Source organism: Hippocampus bargibanti, linkage group LG05 (assembly GCF_051943395.1).
Source record: "Hippocampus bargibanti isolate YZ-2025 linkage group LG05, ASM5194339v1, whole genome shotgun sequence".
In the NCBI taxonomy this organism is placed as follows: domain Eukaryota; kingdom Metazoa; phylum Chordata; class Actinopteri; order Syngnathiformes; family Syngnathidae; genus Hippocampus; species Hippocampus bargibanti.
Window position 1 is genome coordinate 26,417,846 of NC_142738.1, and position 14,376 is coordinate 26,432,221.

Below are 14,376 nucleotides of genomic sequence, written 5' to 3' on the forward strand. Positions count from 1 at the left end.
ATTTGGTGACCCCTGATGTAACATATTTGCAAATCTGAAAATAAATAAATATCTTCAACATAATGGTTTCAGCAATCTTTGAAATTTAGTGTTTGCAGGATTTCTTCTGAGCTAACACAGATTGTTGCTTTGTTGAACACAAAGTTCAACAAAGAATTCTCAAACAACACCCGGAAAACAAGATTGAAAAAAAACTCTTCGAAAAAGGGTAAAGATGAAATATGAACCTAAATTGCCTGTAAATTGACAGACAATTTGAAAAAAAAACATTGATGACAGGAAGCAATCTAATCATGTGACTATAACTCCAACGAAAAATTATTTTTGAAGATAAGTGCAAAAAACTTGGAGAGAACAAAAACGAAGAGCAAGAACATGAAATATCTGGGCGAATTGAACACTTGGTGACAGTTCTTAGCCAAGCGAATTTTCCGGCAGAGACATGACAACATGGTCCAGCACTTTTCAGCTGATTGCATTGGCAGCAAGTGTGCCAGCTGGAGGGACAGCCCTCCTCTGCCACCTTCTGGAGAAATACAAAAACATGACTGTGACAACAAATGTTCGACAAAAAGACTTTTTGCCCATTTTCATCAATGTTGCCTTTTCTTGAAAACCGATTGATACAATATGCTACAGTACAGCACAAAAAACAAAACAGTATTCTTCAATCATATTAACTCTGTGCTGGGGAAATTACAACTATTGTGTTGGATGCCTTGGCTCAGCCCTATTTTCTAATTCACAATTTGGTTACTTTTGGTGATAACATCTTTTGAAATTGTGATTTTTTTTGGTAAACAGGAAGTTTACCAAGCACCCGGGACGTCATTGGAAGCAGAACTGACATTGGTATGAATAAACAGGTCTGTGTTAGGACATCAACAATTTAAAAGGGAACTCAACGCCATTTTTTATTTTTATTTTTGTTGAATGCTTTTTATATGCCAGCATTGGAACTCAGTACTAAAATCAATATGGCGTGACCAACATGACTTATGTTCTAGGTAATACAAGTATTTTCTTTATGTGCTTATTTATGGTTGCCATGCTTAGGTTAAGCAGTTTTGAAAATGGATGAATGGACATTATTACATACCTTGGATGAAAATGGATGAATGGACATTATTACATACCTTGGAGAAAACAAATATTTTTCAGGGATTGAAATGACATGTCACACTCATTGAAAAGGGCACAAATACATCAAATAATCCATCAACTTCTGGTGTGCTGTGCTGTAATCGGATGGTTTAGAAAGGCATTCTTTTTTTTTCATTGCGTGATTCAACTTCTCTTTTTTCAAGTACGGTTGCTAAGTGGTGCCAGCATTAGTTTGTTTGGGACAAGCACAACATTCATTGTGACACAAATATGCACTACTGGTGAAGCCCGGATTTCCTCATGGAATTTGTCACGAAATGCAGGAAGGAAAAAGGAAAACTCAAGGCAAAATGTCAGTACCCCAAAGTCTTCATGGAGATGTTGTCACTATTAAAAGTCAGCTCATTTTTAAGTGTCATTGTGACATTTCAATCTGTCTCCGTCTCTGGCTGGGAATTTACTCTTGAAGGTTTCATTTTAAGAATTGATTTCATTTTTCCTCAGTATTCAATTCAACCCGGTGTCACTGCCTTTGATTTGCCTATGAAGATACGTCGTGTTGTCACACACACAGTAACAATACAAGCAGCGACCATTGTGGACCGCATCATTCTTATCTGTTTTCCCCTGGGATATTAGGTATGCGTTTGAGCCTTCTTTTACCTCCTGCTTTGCTTCCTTGTGTGTGTGTGGGTGTGCGTGTGTTTGTGTGTGTATCTGTGTTTGCGCTAGTGTTTGAACAAGGTCTGCGTTTACTTGTGCAGGCATTCTGAAGACCCTGTGTTTACCGTCTCAACAGAGAGCGAGAGACAGAGAAATTGAGATAGCCAAACCATGGACACACAGACATGCCAGCCTCTGCAGTGAAAACAAACGCTCATTTGCCAGCCTCCCACACCTACCCCATTGCCTTCTCAACCCGCATCTCTTTTTCGTTTGAACTTTCGTCTGCCAGACATTCATATCTGCCTTCAAATATCGGGATAAAAAAAGACAATCCAATTCGGAGTACAAGATCAGTGTCTGCTTCTGAGTAATATAGTCTGACGATCTGGAACACTTCCCCCATCTGTGTGACCTTTTTTTCTTCCCAACTTGGCTGCATATGCAAATTCAGTCACGGAAACTCATTTCCTGGTTAGGTGTGACCAAACCTGACAGATTTGAGTGCTCACTTGGAAATTGTTATAATTATGCCTCCTCACTCAGTGTATCTTCCATATACAGTGGTACCTCGGTTCTCGACCATAATTCGTTCCAGGACCCTGTTCGAAAAGCGATTTGTTCGAACACCGAAACCATCTTTTTGCTCCTGTCACTTGCGAGTTGACAGCGGGGGGCGGGGCTGCCTCTCCCGGCCGCCCTCCATCTGCTGTCAATTCTCTAATCACAGACACTGGGCATTTATACGGTTCGCGATCACCTCGGCAATGCCAGATGATTGACTCACCTCGCCACCGTACCTGGACTCTTCCTTCGATGCGCGAGTGTATCCGGTTCGAGGTATTTTCCCTGCGTCCCGTAAATTTATGTCATCTTCCGGGATTGTGTAATTTTGCACCCTCGTGTGCCATTTGCTTTTTGGCGTAGTAAGCGGGTCGGATCACCCCCTGCCTTCTTACTCGCTGTGTTTTCTTTTATTTGTGGATAAACATCCTGCTTGGGTAGTACGTCTCTGCCGCCTGCTTTGGGATCCCAAACATTCCACTACGTTCCGACGAGTCAGCTGCCGTCACTCTCGCTCGGAACGTGACAGCTACGGCTGACTCCGCTACAGGATGTTCTTTTCTTTTAAAATATCTATCCAATGACACTTGCTCTCACTCCCACAGCCACATCACTAGATTTCACAGCCTCCTTATTCTTTAATATCGTACTGATCATAGATTTCGCCAAATCACACACTCGCACACCTTCATATTTTGCGATTATTTCTTTCTTAAATGCAATAGTTGTGCGCACTACTTTTCTTTTGTCACTTTTAGCAGCACTTACTTTCTTTGTAGGCATGATTAGGGGCTGAAACTCTTCATACATCTATATTAAACGCTTGAGCAAAACGCAGCACGTCCGCAAGCGACAACATTTGGTCACGGAGAAAGCGATACACCCGTACGCCGCTCAGCACCCCACCCTCGCGTACGCACTCACGCGTTGTATTGACATTCGAACACCGATTGTTGTTCGAACTACGAAGCAAGAATTTCTCGAATATTTTGTTCGGACTACGATTTGTTCGAACTGTGAGACGTTCGAAAACCGAGGTTCCACTGTACTTTCTTCTTATGACACTGAGGTGAGGGTGGAGGCGATCTCAGTCTTACTTTTTTTAGGTCATTTTCTTTGCTGTTATTTACTTGCATTTTAAAAGTAATGGACATATTAATGTTTCCATTGATCCGTTTGAGTTTTATGCATGAGACATCCTATTTACAGCATAATTGTTGCTCCTTGTATCCAACTATCCATTTCTCAATGTTACAGAGGAAGCATGAATCCGTCCCAGCAGAGGTAGAATGGAATTGGATTACACCCAAGCCTGAATGCCAGTCAATCTCAAGACAATTGTGAATTGGGCATTGACCGGCAATCGAACCCACACTAGCTTTGTGTAAGGAAACCACTATCCTACCCATTTCGTGGATTTACATCCTCAGTTCCTGGTTTGTGATTCACTGGGGGCGGTGAGAAAGTTTGCACCCCCAAGGCTGAAATCAAGCAGCAACGACGCAAACAGGGCAATATTATGCCATGCTTTCAGGTGGCCCGTTTGGTATGGTTACTTCAATTGTGTGCTTTCACTTTTTTGCGGTTGGCAATTCCCACATACAGTGACAAGGAATTTCAAAACACCAATTCAGTGTCTGCCCAGAGAAAATGTGGACCAGTAATCCACTTCCATTCTACCTCTGCTGGGACGGATTCATGCTTCCTCTGTAACATTGAGAAATTGATAGTTGGATACAAGGAGCAAAAGGCTAATCCTCACATGGGAGGATGGGCAAACTAGGTGACTACATAAATTAGCTAAATTGTGACCACATAATTTGCAAAATTCAGAATGCCAATTCCTTGAGGCAGATAGCAGTACTACTATATACTTTCTTGCCTTATGAAAGACACTGCAGAGACAAACTTTACTGTATACATGTAGTTAAAAAGAATGCCTTCCATATGTCCATTCAAAAGTGGCATCCACTCGAAAATTGTGCGGTTTCTTCCTCAGGCCATATTTCAGCCCTCCACAAATTGTTGTGGAAATACTGTAAGATGAATAGTTCATATAGCTTATGAAAATCCTATTAATGTTAGGCAATTACTTGCAACTGAAATCCAATTATATTACACAGATTTTATGTCAAGTCAAAGAAAACAAAAACACTATTTTGCTAAACCATGTCAGCATTTACAATAAATTTGCTAAGTTTGTCAAGGGTACAAGAAGAGACGTCTTCCTTTTTGTGGCATATATATGTGATCCAATGATGTTAATTTTTAACTCATTCATTGCCAGACGATGCCCAAAAATGCGTCCACACCAATGCCAGGATTTTTGTGATTTTCACTGAAGTTGCAGGACCCACAGAATATTAGTTTTAGGACTATATAAATATTCAATTAATTGTAAGAACCTTAGAATCTCTTCTTTCATCAGAAAAAAGAGTTAATTCTGAAGTTATATATGTCTGGAGATATCTGAACTTGAAATTGGGGCGGCTATACAAAATACAGTACAATACATACATATTGATTGATATAGCACTTTTACAACACCTGAAGCTGTAAAAAAGCGCTAACATGGACACAATGCAAATGCATCCCCCTTGTGGAAGAGAAGACAATGTCAGAGGTCTGACCAGCGCTTCTCTAACAAGAAAAAAAAAAAACAAATTCTGGAATGGCGCTCCACGTCATGGTTTTCAATTCCCAATTGAATTCGGGAATGGCCTTGAATAAGTTACAGTAAAGTCTCGTTATATCGATATCAGATACCGGTTATATCGATACTATTTCTATGCACGCAAGGAGAAAATTACATGCAAACAGAGTCGGATATATCGATAGTCCCGGTTATATCGATATTTTTTCGGACTCCCTTGAATATCGATATAACGAGACTTTACTGTATTTCAATAGACCTCGTATAACAGTTAGTCCACCAGCAAAAACCACCACCTTCATAAGGGTCAAAGTTGAGTGGATGGACATATTGGATTGGATTGGATTTGCCTTTATTAGTCTCGCAGTGGAGTAATTTATATTTCACAGCAGCGAAGTGATGAAAGGAATGAAAGTAGAAAAAAGAAATACTGAGCTGCTGGAAAGGCAGCCACTCTCGCGGCGCCGTCTTGAAGTCAAAAGAACAAAAAAAAACTAAATAACAAATAATATGACAACACAAAGACAACATCACAAAACAAAGACACAGAGAGACACAGATATGTGTGTTGATGTGTTGTTTACCTTTCCGTTGGTCATGCAAAGTTTATGATTTATGTGGGGAGACAGAATTTTTCCTGTCTTGTTGTTGTTCATTAGGTCTGAATTCATTCAGCTTTCGAGAGTTGTTGTCCAGTCGTAAATATCATTGAACATCCATTGCTCAAGGATATCCTTCTGAACGTGACAATCAAATACCCAATGAACAACACACCTATTCACAATCCCAAATCATCACCGGCATTGTCTGTGTCTCATTTCACTTTCATTTCACGTTTTATCAGGATGATTGCTTCTGTTTTTCCTTTCTTTATTTTCACTCTATTTTTCCCCTTGTGCATTTCTCACTCCTTTCCTGCCTCCAACTCGTTCTTGTCATCGTTATTTTTTTGTGACCACTTTTGACAGACACAGCTTGAGGCTTAGTGACAGAAAGTAAAGCAATGGATTGAATAGAGAGGCATAGGGTGGTCAACGCTGAAGTCCGGGACCGTGTTTACATTTGCCTGAATGTGTTTCCAGACTGCTGAATGCACGTTGTGCACTTGTACGTGCATGTCTGTTTATGTGATTCAGAGAAGAGCTCTTAGTGTGTGGATATATTTGCATGGTTAAAGAAGGAAAATGACAAAGGAGAGAACATTTTCAATGACACAAGACTATGCATCCTTTGTGGACATTTAGTTGATGTGTGCAGTTGGAGAAGGTAAAGGTTGAACATTTGGGTCAGTCTGTGTGAGTTTTTATCTGGTTCCGTGCGTATCATTAAGGAAGCCTTCATCAACCACTGCGACATAGATATATGATATAAGTCGAGAGCATATTTGTGAAAAACATCATATAGCAGCTTAGGTTCTCCCTGACCTTACGGAATAAAAAAAATAATGAATGCACATGTTAAGTGCATGCATTGTGATTTCCTACTTTAGTCTCTGTCTGGTCAAAACAGAACTTTGGAGATTGTATTAGTCATGTTTTTTTTTCTAACTTACGGGCAGGTATGACTAGTGGTCCAGATAAAACATGAATGACTCTAATGAAGTTCCTTAAATTTTAATACTGTCCTAGTAAGATAAATTCATGATACTTAATTGTATTCAATTATGTTGGAAAATAGGTAGATGTCTGCCTTACAGGTAAAAGTGACAACAAATGAAAAAATTACTTTTTCCTTTTCTTCAGTGGCAAGCAGTTTGAAACAGTGAGAAACAAAGGGTATTTTGCACCATTGTGGGTGTGAACACAGTAGGTTTCATTCACCACCACTTGAAACAGATTCTATCTATTATTTTAAAATCTGTGTGTGAGCGGTGCAGTCCTTGACATGTGGAATGAAAAAAAATGCTTTGTTCATTGCTGGTGGTTGATTTACATTCAAGAGATTGCAAGCAAACATCTACGGCCGGATTATATAGAGTGATCAGAGATATGTGAAGTGTGGACTTGGAGACCACCTTCCACTCCAACCACTTACTGATTACTGTGTCGTGGCCAATCCGATTATTCAAAATGAATAAATGAATATTGTCTTGCAATGGGCTACAATACTCATGATAAATGTTTTGACATTAACATATTTTCCGACCCTTAACAATATAGTTTAAGATTATATTTTTTGTAGAATGAATAGTTGAATTCAAAATCCATGAATCAAACCAGAAGAGATTTTCAAGGAAAACAACACATTATAATATACAATAAAGAATTACTATATGCCAACTATAATATAAATGAAGAAATGAAACTTGAAACTTGATATTTTGTATTATTCTGATTAAACAGCGTACACATTTTAAGTTTCATATTTGATTTTCCTGTTTCATTTATACAACTGCGTCTTTTTTTCGTGTCACATGTTCCTGGAATGTTTGCATTTCACAATGGGGGTCTCTCCCCACCTTGGAGACGAACCATATTCCCTCAGAACTTTTGAAATATTCGTACAACAGTCCTTTTGTGTTTCGAGTAATGTCAAATTTGGAAAACTAGAGAATTGCAGCATTGGGGAGCAATTAATAATAAACAAATAAATAAAACATACCGTAATTTCCGGACTATAGAGTGCACCTGATTATAAGTCTCACCCACTACATTCTTAGGAGAAAATCGATTTTGTACGTACACAAGCCGCACCTGTATATAAGCCGCATGTGCCCACATTAAAACATGTAAATATATTTACAAAGAAAGACGGCAAAAAGAGAATGTTTTAATGCCTGTGAGGCGCCAGTGAAACGCTAGCAACACGCTAGCAACACTAGCAACGCAGTATAACAGGTCTGGTAATAGAACATACTGGTGAAAATCGCGGTAAGCTGTGCTCATCTTCCTCCTGTGAACTGAAGCCATCCAAGTAATCGTCCTCAGTGTCGGGATAAAACAGTGTAGTATAGACGTCGTCACAGACTACCTCAGCCTCTCTCTCCCTGTCAATCCGAAATTTTCTTTCTTTTCTTGTTTTTGCTTTCAGTCTGATCTGCACAGTCGAAACACCTCGACCATCTGCTCTATGTGTGTTCACTCAGTCTTCTAGAATGTTTCCCAATTCGGGCCACCTGCTTTTATTAACTCTGAAAGCTTTTTTTCATCTTTTTACGTTGCTCCAGTTCTTCTGGCTGCCATTTCCAGCGTCTCACCATTGATTCGTTTATGCATATAAATTTACGTGCAGCAGCTCTGTTTCCTTCTTTATTGGGCAGCTCGATTGCTTTTAGTTTGAAAGCTGCGTCATATGCCTTTGTTTTTTTTATTTTCCATGATGAGGGTATGTTCACGATAATTTAATTTATGCCCAAAATGAGAATTTGCAGTCTTCCTCGAGGCATATAATCCACCGGTCTCAATCTTACCTTTTCTACTCGAGCGCCACTGGCGGCCGTTAGAAAAATTACATAAATTGGCCGCATCACTGAAATAGCCGCAGGGTTGAAAGATTGGGGAAAAAGTAGCGGTTATAGTCCGGAATTTACGCTATCTTGATCACTTTGGAGGATCGAGTTGATCATTTATTTGTTGATGTTGTACCCAATCTGGCTAAATAAATGGATGACATGTTTTGAAATTATAATAATAGAGGGTTGGCAAATCTTTGGAGCTTTGCCAACTTCTTGAATTTGCACTTTATCAGTGTGTGCTTTTTTCTTTATTATGCTGTTTTTTTCTCTGTGCATGTTTAAGAAAAATGTGGCAGTAAAAATTAAGGCTCTTGTTGTCTATCATAATTTTTGAGGGGATGAGAAGGTTTCTTCAGCCGTCATCTGTACAAATTTGAAGGTTTCGGACGTTTCGCCTCCTATCCAAGAGGCTTCGTCAGCGAACTAAAGTCTGACCGGTCGTATCGGCCCTATTTATATATCCCTAATGTCCAGCCATGGCGGCGACGGACACAGCTATGATAGGTCCCTACTCTCAGGTTGGGGGGAGCAGAGGACCACTCCCTGTGGCCCCACTGATTGTTCCTACATTCCTGACTAACGACTGGCCCATTTCTCCCACTCCCACCGGTATCACCTCATCAGCATTACGAATGTTGCCTAACCTGTTTCGCCTAAGCAGGCTATTGTATGAACGATCCAAATTGAACCTCACCCCACCAGACCGGTTTAATGAAGGATTTTGTTGTTTTATAAGAATCGCTTCTTTTACTTCGCTAAGATTTTAACCTCATTGTCGTCAAATGAGTGGTTGCTAGCTTTTAGGTGCAAATGTACTGCCGATTGAGGCCCAGTTGTATCATCCCTGCGATGTTGATAAAGTCTTTTTTTGAGAATTTGTTGAGTCTCCCCAATGTACTGCTCTTTACAATTTTCATTCTTACAATGTATGGAATAAACTACATTACTTTGTTTTTCATATGGTAGCCTATCTTTTGGATGCACTAATTTTTGCCTTAACATGTTTATCGGTTTGAAATAAGTAGGAATTTTGTGTTGCCAAAGGACTCTTTGTAATTTTTCAGAAACTCCTGCAATGTAAGGTACTGCTACTCCTCTCCTTTTTGTATCTTGAGATTTTTTTGTTTCATTCCCTATTCTTTCTTTCTGACATTTGTTGAATGACCACTGAGGGTACCCACTGTTAGTGAGTGCTCGCCTGATATGTTTTGACTCCTTTTCTCTACCTTCAATGCTAGTTGGTATTAGTTTAGCCCTATGCTGGAGGGTTCTGATAACTCCTAATTTGTGTTGTAAAGGGTGGTTAGAGTCAAAAAGTAAGTATTGGTCAGTGTGCGTAGCCTTCCTAAAGACTTCTGTTTTTGAGGGGAGCAAATCTAGGAAGGAAAATGAAGGAAACTCCTAAAGTTTTCCGTTCTAAAAATTAAGTAGTTGAATAAATAGAGCCACACTTTGGAAAACTGTTGCCCCAAATGGATTGACATGAAAAATGGCTTCACCATGAGAGATCAAAGAAAATATGTGTGAACATGGGAGTTAACGTCTGTGACCAAACTAAGAAACTGCAAAAAGGAAATGATATTTTTCATACAGAAAACTCAAAACAAATGCAAAGTAACACGGTTATGAGAGCTGAAGCAAAACAGTCATGGACTGTGACTAATCTCAAGTGGGTGAGGTGATGATGCTGAAACTTTTGTTTCGTCCCATTCTAGAATTATCTCGATGACATTCACATTTCCAGTCATTGATAATATTGGGCCCACGTAAAGGCATTAGGGAAATGGCAGTCATGACATGCAAAAGTTTCCGTTGATGTTAGGGACATATTTCTCATCCCATTAATTGAAACCGTTTAGACCTTCAAGTTCCTGGGAATCACAGTCTCCCAGGACATGAAGTGGGAGGTCAACACCAACTCTATCCTGAAAAAGGCCCAACAGAGAATGTACTTCCTGAGGCTGCTAAAGAAGCATGGCCTGCCACAGGAGGTGCTGCAACATTTCTACACGGCTGTCATCGAATCCATCCTGTGTTCTTCCATCACCGTTTGGTTTGGGGCCGCCACAAAAATTGACAAAATCTGACTTCAACGGACAGTTAGGATGGCGGAAAAAATCATTGGCACCGCCCTACCCACTCTCGAGGACTTGCACACTGCAAGAATCCAAACTAGGGCGCGGAAAATCCTACTGGACCCTCCGCACCCTGCCCACCACCTTTTCCAGCTACTCCCCTCAGGCAGGCGCTACCGATCCATGCGCACCAAATCCAGCAGACATTTAAACAGCTTCTTCCCCCAAGCCATTAACTCTTTGAACTCTTTGAACTCTTTCAACAGTAGCCAAAATGGAACTGTATAGTGCCACTTAGCAGTTTTTTTTTTGACGACGATACTAGTGCAGCGTGTTCTACCGGAAACAAATTCCTTGTGTGTTCTACATACTTGGCAATAAAGATGATTCTGATTCTGATTCTGATTCTGATTCTGAAAGGACATTCGGAGAAAACATCATTTTTCAAAAGGATAATATATACCTCACCATTAAGGCAACTACGCTGTAGGTTTAAACATAACCATGATATGGCCTAAAGAAGAATCTAGGAATACAAGATGATCAGATCAGCTGAGGTTAAATATTCACCTAAAATTAAAGTTATTGGCTTTCTGTCAGTCAGATAACAGCAACACTATATTCTGCCTTTTTTTAGATAATTGATGAAGAGGATACACAATTCATGACCAACTGTCCTCCGGCAGTGACGGAGAGCACACCTCGTAGACGCACCAGGATACAGGTTTACTGGACAGCGCCACCTACTGGGAGTGGTTGTGTCATACTCAAGTAAGTTTTTTTTCCGTTATGTCTTCTCCCTCGCCCCCCCCCCCCCCAAAAAAAAAAAATAAAAACAATATCAAAAACAACAGCAACAATATTGTCATAGGCGGAGTCGACTGATGTACCAGGTTGATTTTTCCATCCATAATGCTTCAGATTCTGGCCTTTTCCCATTTATATGAAGGGGAATTTAATGTTATGATAATTTTGTATATCACATGTACAGAAGTATTCTTAGCCTTTGTCAACACTTTGTTTATTCACCAAGTGCCAATGCTTGGCACACCTAACTTTGGGCAGTTTTGTTTTTTTGTTTTACCGATCCCATTTTGCATGTCTTCTCAAGCTTGATGAGATTGTGTGGGGCGTGTACCGATACTTGCTCCATGGCCATTTCCAGATCTCTCAATACAAATCTGGATGGTGGCTGCCTCACTCAAGGACAACGACTGAGTTGTTTTTAGTTTTGTTTGAGTGCTTACACTCATTGCCCTGCGCACAGAGTTAAACATAGTTTTGGGTAGTCTAAAATAATATAATAAATAAAAAAATAAAAAAAATAAATAAATAAAGCATTATTTCAATCGTACATAAAATGAGAGTGGGATATTCGCATAAACTTAAACATTTGCAGTTCAGTAGTCAGGATGGCCGAGCGGTCTAAGGCGCTGTGTTCAGGTCGCAGTCTCCCCTGGTGGCGTGAGTTCGAGTCCCACTTCTGACAGAAATCTTTCGTAAATTTATCCAGTGTGAAACTAATACAGGTTCATCTAATCTAAATTGGGTTAGGTTTTAGCTGTGAATGTCAGTTTCTTCTATTTCCTCAGTTCAACTGATCGACAGAAACCTGTTGTGCACTCGCTTTCTCTGTCTTCAATGACAACTCTAGCTTTTCTCACCTGTATTGTTTTCATCTCCTCACCTAAATTCCGGAGAGAAATTCCACAACTCTTCTGCAGTTTAGTGAGATGCACGAACATGCCTTTACCTCCTTGGTACTCTCCCAGCTGTTAGTTTTAATTTATCTCCTGCTTTCTCTCGTGACAGATGGCATACACCCATCTCAGTGTTTGTTGGACAATAAATCCTCTGAAAAAAGGCATATCTGCTATGCAAATTCACCTTCAATTACTGTCACTGTCCCTCAGTAACAGGAAGCTAAAGATTCAGCATAACACCATGCAAGTTCTGTTCCACCTCATCCAAACTTCCTCTAACTTTGCTGTCACTTTAACTTTTAAACTTGATTGACATTGCCCATGGCAAATAGTTTAAATCCCATTCATTATAAAAAGGTAGTATGTCCTTTGTAGCACATCTGGACCCCATTCAGAACAGGGGAACATTTGTTGAAGAAACGGCAATGAGACACATTTTCAGACAATTTAAAAAAGACATTGATGGCACCCAATGAACATTTTATTTTCGTGGTTTATTTCTTTGTGCAGTCCAACTAATGTCTCAAATTATTTCGAGATACTTTGAGAGCAAACACCTTAATCAGTATTGCTCCAGCACCCCCCGCGGCCGAAATGAGGAATAAGCGGGACGGAAAATGGATGGATGGATGCAATTGGGAATAATTCAAAAATAATTAAAAGGATCCAAGTTACATCCCTTTTATTATGGCACTTGCATTATGTTACGAATCACTATGTTTGTATAAGACGCATCCAAAAGCCTTGATTTACTTCAAAAGATTACCCTGTGCCATATTCACGTGTGCCTTCTATGTGAAGTAATATTCCATTTCCCCACATAAAAGTAGTGCGTAACCCCAGCCTCTACTAATGAGAAGGTTTCTTCAGCCGTCATCTGTACTTTTTGAAGGTGTCGGACGTTTCGCCTCCTATCCAAGAGGCTTCGTCTGCGAACTAAAACAGACAGATGACGGCTGAAGAAACCTTCTCATCGATGGACCACTCCTGTACGACTGAGAGCTTACACAGACCCAGCCTCTACTGTCGCATTTTATAATGCGGTGTGCTTTATATTTGGCAAACTTTTATATACTTCCATATTATACTTGAAAAACGTTTGTCATTCATCGCCTAATACGCCCGAGAAAATATGGTACATTTTTAAAGGATAACAGATAACTTACCCAAATACACTTTTAGAGCAACCCTTCCTACCCTGCCCAAAAGTCACATTTTTAGTATTCTTCCCTCACACACAAATGTAAACGTTTTTGCACAATAGGTCATTGAAAGTCTCCAGCCTCATGCTCCAACAAAGAGCTGTTGAGCTGTTGGCGTGAGAGGAATTGTCAGATGTCACTTTCAGCAATAAATGAGTCATTTAGTTCACTGAGGTTTTGAAACCACCAAGACCTCCTTTTCTTTTTGTTCCGTGATCAATACGTATATCGCCGTCTGCAGTTAGTCTGAAGAGTGTAGAACACGCTAATAGTCCAGCTCACACTTTGCTGTCACTCGGCGAGCTGACAGTTTGTTGACTTTCCTGTAGTTCTTGCAGCAACAGTATAAGAATACTAATGGCGAGACTCAGCAGAACTTTGACATGAGACGAAAATGGACGAACACATTTAGACAGAAGTAGCGGACTTGCATATCATATTTTTCCAAGTCTCTTGGAACTCGAATTAGAAAACTTGTCATTCCTCTTTAAAGTTTTGTCAATGTCCTTTGTCTCCCCACCCATGTACGAAGAATTTTCTGTCAGAGAATATTTGGATAGACGACCCTGAACTACAAGAAGGACCCTCTGACCTTTTAAGCATTCACAAACACTCGCATGGACATACGCTGGGAGGATTGTGAAAAATGTGTTTTTGGAAGCATAAATACCATACACAAGATTGAAGCCAAAGTATGAAAACTGTTTCAGTGCCAAACGTTGCCGTAAAAAAATGGCTTATTTTCAAAGTTCCACTTCTTGCATTACAGTTCATTTGTATTCAGTTGCATTTATTTATTTATTTTTTACAGTTCTCCCATGACGAGATTACATAATGCAGTGGTAGGGATTCATTATTCTCTAGTTTTGAGGTCAACATACATTTTGCATTAGCTGTATCAACAAATACTCTGCGATGTATTCAAATTATATTTGGTGGTGAAATAATGCAAATAAAA

The 14,376-nt window shown here is 39.8% G+C and overlaps 1 protein-coding gene, 1 long non-coding RNA gene and 1 other non-coding gene across 5 annotated transcripts in view; 2 read left to right on the forward strand and 1 right to left on the reverse strand.

Moving 5' to 3' along the window:
• LOC148898347 (uncharacterized) overlaps positions 1 to 14,376 on the reverse strand; it is a 295,352-nt gene that overhangs the window by 46,298 nt on the left and 234,678 nt on the right. The gene's annotated exons all lie outside the window — the stretch shown is intronic.
• The window catches only part of spon1b (spondin 1b), a 103,312-nt gene that overhangs the window by 16,360 nt on the left and 72,576 nt on the right, over positions 1 to 14,376 (forward strand). For all 3 annotated transcript variants that reach the window (XM_088997507.1, XM_088997509.1, XM_088997508.1), the window contains exon 3: positions 11,151 to 11,284. In XM_088997507.1, coding sequence (XP_088853633.1) covers positions 11,151 to 11,284 — 134 coding nt within the window. The remainder of the gene's footprint in view (positions 1 to 11,150; positions 11,285 to 14,376) is intronic.
• Positions 11,920 to 12,002, forward strand: trnal-cag (transfer RNA leucine (anticodon CAG)). The gene has a single exon. It is a non-coding gene; the product is annotated as a tRNA-Leu (tRNA).